The 8,553-nt window shown below is 52.6% G+C and overlaps 1 protein-coding gene and 1 long non-coding RNA gene across 2 annotated transcripts in view; one reads left to right on the top strand and one right to left on the bottom strand.

The window, feature by feature from the left end:
• The window catches only part of LOC109314598, a 15,664-nt gene extending 7,654 nt beyond the window's left edge, over positions 1 to 8,010 (bottom strand). Inside the window, exons 1-2 of the long non-coding RNA XR_002102321.1 lie at positions 8,000 to 8,010; positions 5,795 to 5,798 (exon numbers count right to left, since the gene is read on the bottom strand). This is a non-coding gene — a long non-coding RNA (uncharacterized LOC109314598). The remainder of the gene's footprint in view (positions 1 to 5,794; positions 5,799 to 7,999) is intronic.
• Positions 1,185 to 8,553, top strand: part of SCNN1B (sodium channel epithelial 1 beta subunit) — a 19,704-nt gene continuing 12,335 nt past the window's right edge. The window contains exons 1-3 of the mRNA XM_019541829.1: positions 1,185 to 1,523; positions 2,945 to 3,263; positions 4,022 to 4,212. Coding sequence (XP_019397374.1) covers positions 1,213 to 1,523; positions 2,945 to 3,263; positions 4,022 to 4,212 — 821 coding nt within the window. The 5' untranslated portion in view covers positions 1,185 to 1,212. The remainder of the gene's footprint in view (positions 1,524 to 2,944; positions 3,264 to 4,021; positions 4,213 to 8,553) is intronic.

The following is an 8,553-nucleotide window of genomic DNA, read 5'->3' on the forward strand; positions in this document are numbered from 1 at the left end:
CTTTCTACCCCCTCATCCAAGTCACTGATGAAGATGTTGAACAGTGCGGGCCCGAGGACCGAGCCCTGCGGGACCCCACTGCCCACGTCCTTCCAGGTCTCCTTCCTGCCTGGACCTCACTGGCTTTCCCTATAAGGGCATGATAGGTGTAAAGAGTCTTATGCATTTTATTCTATTGCCCAAGTTACATAATGAAATTACACAATCTGCACACATTGCACAATCAATCTACTTGCCAAAAGGCGTAAATAGTACTGCTTTGCATTGTAATGGGAGCACCTGCATCTTAGTTCTGAAGACAATGCCCAGTCCTATTTAGGCACAATAACCTGGAAGACTCTCAGAAAAGTCTACATATTCTCTGTCCAGAGACATGGTTTCCTTTCCTGAGTCTGCCACTGACTCCATGGGCAAGCCACTAACAGGCAAAGTTTCAGAAACTGCCTCACTGTGTTGGTCTTCCCTTTCTGAGCACCAAGGTGAAGACAGCTATGATGCGATGCTCTGAACTCTCCAAGTACCTGCAAGGTTCAGCAGCCTCGGTGGGATGCCAAGCAGATCTAATAACTAGCTCCTAAGCGCGCTAGCCTGGACGCCCGAATCTGAGAGACCCCCTTTGAAAAGGTGAAATGTAGCGTCTAGACACACGTACAATTCTGCTGTTTTAAAGGGGCTTGGGAGACTTGTAGGTAGGCCTGTGGGTCAGCTGAGCTGTTGCAGTCGCTCTGTGTGTCTGTTCCCAGTAAGTGAAGCTAAACCGTGATAATCTAATCCTGTTTCAGTTGGGGGCTGAGGGGAACAGCTTGATTTAGCTTCCATTGATCATGGGCTAGGAACTGACAGGTAAACACCTACAGCTGATTCAGTTCACCAATTGTCAACTGCCTTTCCTTCAAATGGTACAATTGTCCATACCTGCAATTTTCGTGAGCCATAAAGCATTTCAAATGTGAGGCTTAATCCTTCTTCTCCTCCACAGTGTAATTCTGTTGTAGCCAATGGAGCATCTCCTTTGCAGAGGGATTTAGAGATGAGAGAGGAAAATCTGATTCTCAGTGTCCTAAAAGCATTGTGAAACTGCAGGTCCTATCAACATGCCATTATCCCAGATACATTTTTATTTTCACAGAGAGTATTTGAGAGAATCTAAACCCCTCCTGGTCACAATTAGGTTGTCCTGACTTCTTTTTTTCTGTGTTTACAGACAGTAAAATGAACCTGAAGAGGTATTTCATTAGAGCGCTGCATCGCCTCCAGAAGGGCCCTGGATACACATACAAAGAGCTATTGGTCTGGTACTGCGATAACACCAACACGCATGGACCTAAACGCATCATCCGAGAGGGGCCAAAAAAGAAATTCATCTGGTTTTTCCTGACTCTCCTCTTCGCGTCACTAGTCTTCTGGCAGTGGGGGATCCTCATAAACACATATCTCTCCTATAATGTCACTTCATCTCTCTCCATCGGATTTAAGACCATGAAGTTCCCAGCTGTCACGGTGTGCAATGCCAACCCATTCAAGTGAGTCTCCCTGACGCACCAAACTCTCCTGCATTAGCTGTTACGCTGACTTGCTACATGGTGCTCCCAGTGAAGGCTGCCACGGATCAGCAATGCTCTGCCCCATGGGGCTCCGGAGCCGCTTGAGAAGTCAGTGCTAGCTAGGGACCCACGGCCAGTCCTTGTCCACTGTACCCCATTCAGAAAGAATGAACCTGCAGCAACCTAGCTCACGTCTGTACGGTGCACGCTGCATCATTCACGAGTGCAGGACAGACGTGCCCATGGCAGGCAGCGAAAAAAGAGCTTTGAGAAACCCCTTCCTTATTCTCACTGTGAATGCTGCCCAGGTCGTTGAGGACAGACCCTGCAAGCTGCCATTTGCTCTTAGTTACCTCACTGCCAGTCTCACAGTGGGGCCATCCACACGTGCACTTCCCTGCGGAGTTGCCTAATTAGCTGCGCAGTAAAGCATCACTGTCTACAGGAGCATCAGTATTAGGGTGCAGTAGATTAATTAACTCTGCTGTAAGTTAGTTGGGAACAGCACCGTCTTATGGCAGAGTAACAAACTCTGCTGAAAGGCATGTGTAAACGGTAATGGGCTGGCGCAGACACAAGGGTACTAAAGTGTGGGGGCTGCCTGCCACCCAGGCTCGCACTTGAGCACCTTCATGCCCCAGCCAGCCCCTCCACCGCCATGTGGAGCCCAGGGCTGACCCCCCGCAAGCCCCCTTCCATCCTGGGGCTGCTCCACCCTGGCTCTAACTGCTCTGTCCTTGGTGCACGTGAAGATGCTGCACCCAGGAGTTTATTACGTCTCACTAATTGCACATGTAGATGCTGCCAGTAACTCTGGTGAAGGTAGGCAGCAACAATAGTGATTCCACTGACACCGTTTTACATTCCCATAGTGTGACCCAAAGCATGAAGGAGACACAGAGATAGCCAGTTGGCTTTGGGGGTGTCTTTTATTTCCAGATCAGATCCCTGTAGAAGTTAGCTGTAGCCCATGAAAGCTTGCGTTCACTCTCTTTACTTTAGTTAGTCTGTACGGTGCAAATCTACCCTGCCTGCTGCTTGGTTTCAGACTAACGTGGCAGACTCCATCCAGTCAGCTGGCTGCCAAACCAGGCACAAAAGAACGGCTCAAAAGATCACATAGTGTTGTTGATATTCATGCCGTATAAACCACAGCAAATCGCCATAATCAGGACAACCGGGTTTGTCTCCTGCCTGATATTACACCTGGTTTTTGCACCAGTGTCTGGCAGCCAGAAGGCACGTTTTAGCACAGATCACACTTTGCTCATTGTTCAGTAACTCCCTGACACAAACCAAGCTCTGCCTTCCCTGCACAGAGCTGCTCCAAGGGCTTGGAGGACTCTGCTCCCCGCAGCTGCCACCCGTGTGGCACCTGCTAACAGTTCTTTGTCCTTCAGGTACTCAAAAGTGAAGCACCTGTTGAAAGAGATGGACAAGCTGATTGATGCGGCCCTGGAAAGGATCCTCCAGAGTGGACAACAGGACCCGGTTTCCCCCCTGGCAGTGAACAGCAGCGAGAACGGCTCGCAGGCGCTGGACCTGCAGCTGTGGAATCAGCTCCCCTTGGTTCTGATTGACGAGAGCCACCCCGACCAGCCCATCATCGACATCTTCACGACCAACTGGACCGGCGCCAGGACCCAGCACAACAGCTCCTCTCCCAGCCCATCCAACAGCACGGCAGAAGCCAAGAAGTACAAGGTGGCCATGAAGCTGGTAAGGGGAGCTTCTGAGAGTTACTTCCGTGCACAGTGGGATACGCAGGGCCCGAGCTGCACTCTGCAGCTCTCGATGGGAACCAGGCCAGGCATCAAGCCGGGCACAGGGGGTCACGGTGATGCGCCCTGCATGGGGGTTGCATACGGGGCCCTGGGCAGGGCTGCACTTTTGGCAGAGCCAAAAGTCTCTCTAATGCAGAGGCCAGTGCAGGCGGGAGATTCACCGTCCTGAGGATTTTCTAGCCACAGCACCCTGTGGAGGCAGCGCAGAGGCCATGGCTGCACCTACAGCCCCAAGGCTGCCCGCGCAGCTATCATGTGGTGCCCAGCAGCCATGCCCGAGGGTGATGCAGCAGATGGCCTTTGCTTCCCGGCCAGCCTGGTTTCTCCTATGAAGAACCAGTGACATCCAATGCACCCTAAAGAAACTCCTGGGGGGCTCCTGGCTTGGCCAGATCTTGGGGGCTGGCTTTACAAACCACCCTGTGGGACCGGTGGGGGGGTGGTGTCCCCTACGGCCCTCCTACAAGGTGAGCGAGGCCTTCTGCACCCACTCCAGATTTCCATCGGGTGCTTCAGGACCCCTGCAGAGAGCGGGGAGTTCTCTGACTGGGTCTCTGGGAGCATCCAGCTATCCATGCAGCTCCCGTCTGCTCTGGTTCCTATTCAGTTCCTCAGGAATAAGCAGGCAGGTTGGCATCAGGTGGGAGGAGAAGAGAGAAGTGGCCAGCAGAGCTAGGACTTGTGTGTGTTCAGTGCAGGGAGAAGGGCAAGAGCTGTGTCTACAAGAACTTCACCAGTGCGGCCCAGGCAGTGATGGAGTGGTACGTGCTGCAGTCCACCAGCATCTTCGCAAAAGTCCCCCTGGAAGAAAGAAAGCAGATGGGCTACCAGGCTGAGGACATGATCCTGGCCTGTCTGTACGGGGCAGAGCCCTGCAACCACAAGTATGTGCAACCCACTGATTTCCTCACTGTGCTCTGCCAGTTGGGGTGTGAGGGGGTGCAAACATTTCCTGGGGTCCATTGGCTCGAGCAATAACAGTGCTCCCTGGTGAATGCTGGAGAGCCTTTTCCACGGAGCTCTTGGGTTTGATGCTGGCTGGAACGGGCATGCAGGGGCAGAGCAGAAGATATTCCTGGTGAGGCTGGGATGCCCTGCAGCCAGCGGTGTGACTGCAGCATGGGCAGGCATGCCTGCGCTGGCTTTTCTCTGGCTAGCTCTGGCAGGAGAGCAGGGAAGCCACGGCAGCAGGGATCCCAGCATCGGCTGGCTGCTGGAGCAAGTTCCCCAGTCCCAGGCTGGGCTTTGTACAGCCTCCGATTCACTTCATGCCACGAGGGCACGTGCTGGGCTCACACTGCCCGCCTGTGCTGCAGAAGGGACACGTTGATCCTTGTATGACCTGACCGTGTTTGCTGGTACCTGCTCACAGTCCAGGTTTCATGTGCCACAGAAATCCCTGCCGGCAAAATTCCAGGAGGACTCAGATTTTAATTCATTACAATTAGCGCCCGGTTAGTAATCAGCTAGGAAAGTCTGAAGACCTTCTCTGTTTAATCATGAGCAGGGGTGGGTACCTGGTTCTGGAAGGGAGGTACTCACTGTGAACTCTACGTTATTCCTCAGAAATGATACTAAGCAGCAAATTATTCATGAGTCAGGTCAGGCATTTCACAGCACCGATGGCGGAGCTGGCTTTAGGGCAGCAGGTATCAGACCGAAGCCAAGCTGCCCACAGAGCCAGTGGGAATGAAGCGTGCTTTGCACCCGATGCCATTGTGTGCTTTCTTTCTTTTATTTGCGCCCATTGAGTAACTGAGACCATCTCTGGGACTGCAGGTCTGCACCCTGCAGCTCCTGCCAGCGGAGAAGTCTGAGTGGCCTGGTGCTGCCACGAGCACAGAGACTTAATCACTTCTTTCAGAGGGTTTTAATTTGAGAAGTCACCTGTTATATAAGGCAGGGTTGCCTGCGCACGAAGCAGAGGCTGCACCTGACTGCTGGTTATGTCCATCAGCACCGGGCTCCTCACATAGGTCCCGAGCAGATCTGCCCACATGGTTCTGGTATCAGTGACGCCGCAGGTGTCCTTCATCTGCAGGACATTTGGAAACCAAGTGGCAGATCAGCATATGCTTTCAAATCAAGTTAAGGAGTGGCCCATTCCTATGAAAGGTTGTATTTTCTCTGTGGTTTTGGAGTGGAACCTGGATTAAAATGAAGGGATTCACATACCAACAGAGGGGAGACTGTGCCCCAAAGCATGCAAAAAGAGTATCAGTATATACTCTACTTTCCTTTGGAAGAGCTTATGCTGATTTATACTCTACCAAAGTATATATCAGCATGTATATACTGCAGATATCACAGCAAAGAGGGCTGGCAGGGCTCTCAGGAGGTCACATCTAGTCCAGCCCCTGCTCAAGGCAAGTTCAACCCCATCTAAAGCATCCTGAGCAAGTATCTGTCCAGCCTGTACTTCCAAACTTACAGGGAGAGGGATTCCACACTTCCTTAGAGCTGAACCAGCCTCAGAGCTCAATATTAAGATCAGCTTTCTAACTTGAATTGCAATTAGGGAGGTTTAAGCCCATTATTTCCTGTTCTTTCTTCTGTGAATACAGGGAGCAAATGCTTGTCATTCTTTGCATACTCTTCTTTCATGTATTTAAAGACAATTATCAATTCCCTACCCCCACCCCTGCCACCTTCTCCAGACTAAATAATCCCAGTTCCTCCAACCTTCCCCTGTAAATCTTGTTTTCTAGCCCTCAGGTCATCTGTTGCTCCCTTTGGACTGGGTCCAGTTCATTCACATCTTTCTTGAAGAGCAGTGCCCAAAACTGGACACACGGCTCTGGGTGAGGTGTCACCAGTGCTGAAGAGAGTGGGAGAATCGCTTTCCATGATTTGCATGAGACACCCCTGCTAATACATCCCAATGTGCCATTGGCCTTTTGGCAACAATACTACACAACTGGCCACAATAGCCCAGTCCACAATAGCCCCCAGGTGTTTTCTGCAGTCCTAGCCTGGCTAGCTGTTCCCCACTCTGTACCTGCACACTTCATTGCTCCCTGCTCGGTGTGGCCCTTTGCACCTAGGACAAGCGGTAGACCTATGTACAATGCCCTGCTCACCCCAGTAACTGTCCATGCAGTCTAGATACCCCTGCTGTTGACTGGTGTCAGGCTTTCACAGCAGCGTTCAACTCCCCACAGTGGGGATGCAAAGAGGATGGAGTTGGACTGGTTTCAGTGGGGCAGATGATGGGACAAGGAGCAATGGGCTCCAGCTGCAGCAAGGGAAGTTGAGGTCGGATATTAGGAAACATTCTCTCATGAGGAGGGTAGTAAAGCACTGGAATGGTGGAGGAGTCTCCATCCTTGGAGGTTTTGAAGCCCCAGGTAGACAAAGCCTTGGCTGGGGTGATGTAGCTGGGGCTGGTCCTGCTTGGAGCTGGGGGTTGGACTGGATGTGACCTCCTGAGCCCCCTGCCACCCTGAATTTTTTGCGATTCTGTAACTGTGCATCAAGACTGGGAACTGACTCCTCGTGGCCTTGGATGAGTTACTAAGGCCACAGCTGCAAGTAAGAGCTCAGCATCCTCACAGGAAGCCGGCCCCTGGGAATCTGCCTGCGAGCCAGTAATAATTCTCTCGCTTCAACCTGCTATTTGGCAAATTTCAAGCCCCTGGTTGCACATCTTTTCTTACCACGGGTTCCTGGAAAATGCACTTTTCCCGCCCTCACTTCTGCAAGCCACGGACCTTTGTTTGTGGTTCTGGGAATGAGCTATAACCCCAGCCCGGGCTGTGATGCACTGCCGCACGGTGTTTGTACAGAACTTAACTGAGCTCTCCCCGAACAAACAGCTGGGACTTTATACAAACGCAGCTAATCCCTTCTCGCAAGCCAGGGCAGGCACTTACAGCATTTGGGTGTGCACACCTCTGCCCGCTGCAGCACTGAGCTGGAAAGCACAGGTGGGCTCCCTTCCAGCTCGGCCTCTGAGCTAGAGGCTCTGCCCTGCACAGGGCAGCAAGAGGGGTAGGAGTGCAGGGAGCCTCCCCCTTCTTCCTGCCCCAGCTGGGCACACTCAGGCCTCGTGCTCCCTTGACTCGATTTGGGCTCGTGCGTGTGGGGGTTCACGAGAGCTGCGCTCCCGGAGGCCCTGGCTCTGCAGGACGTGGGCTGACTCCCAGAGCTCCTCCGGGACAGCCCAGCAGGACTGCTTCAAACCAGCCCCAAGTCCCCACATGCCCTGTACAGTTTGCAACATCCCCAGAGCGAACCCTGGCCTCTTAGTTCTCGGTTTAAATGTGGGCATCCTCTCTGGAGTGCCCCCTCTGCACTGCATGATTTCATTGTTGCTAGAAGGTTTACACGGGACTGCCGTCAGTGCCCTTGTTAGGCCATTCCTGGGGTCAGGCAGCACCAGTGGCTGGTCCTGTGTGCAAGGATCAGCTATATTGCAAGAGCTCCAGCCAACCACCCTCCGTCCACTGCTTGCATGGGAACGATCCAGCCATCACAAAATGAGCCAGGAGCACAGGCCAGCCCTCCCAGCCATGAATCAGGCATACTGTGGAAACCCTCCCTTCATGGTGCCTTAAACCCCACGCTCCAAATTCAGGGTTGTCCTTAAATGATGTCATATGAGCCATGCAATATGAGTGTCTTTGGGCACCTGTAGGTGAAGAACATGGAAGAAAGGCACATGCCAGGGACTGTTGCTAGCACACACCTTCCCAGGGTCCATGTCTTGTCCAAAGCGCATTGCTCCTTTGCCAGCCAGCGTCCTGCCATTGGGGTGGGGCAGGGGATTCAGCCTGGGAATCTGGAGTCTGTCTCGCTGCAAGGTTTAAAAGGAGAAAGGTAATATTAGTGTTTGCCAAAGGAATGAATTGCAAGACTTCATTGAATTTCCATTGCTGCCATTTTCCAACAGCACAGTTTCATAGTGGCATAGTTAGTAGGGTCGGAAGGGACCTGGGCAGATCATCAAGTCTGACCCCCTGCCACGGCAGGAAAGAGTACTGGGCTCAAACGACCCCAGCAAGGTGGCTGTCCAGCCTTGTCTGAAAGCCCCCCAGGGTAAGAGCCAGCACCACTTCTCTTGGAAGTTGGTTCCAGACCCTAGTTGCCTGATATCTAGCCTAAATCTCCCCTCTGCCAGCTTGTGACTGTTACTCCTGGTCACTCCTGGCAGTGCTCGGGGGAACAGGGACTCCCCCAGTGCCTGCTGGTCCCCCCTGACTAGTTTATAACAGGCCACTAGATCC

The sequence above is a fragment of the Crocodylus porosus genome, unplaced genomic scaffold (assembly GCF_001723895.1).
Source record: "Crocodylus porosus isolate Cpor-Errol unplaced genomic scaffold, CroPor_comp1, whole genome shotgun sequence".
In the NCBI taxonomy this organism is placed as follows: domain Eukaryota; kingdom Metazoa; phylum Chordata; order Crocodylia; family Crocodylidae; genus Crocodylus; species Crocodylus porosus.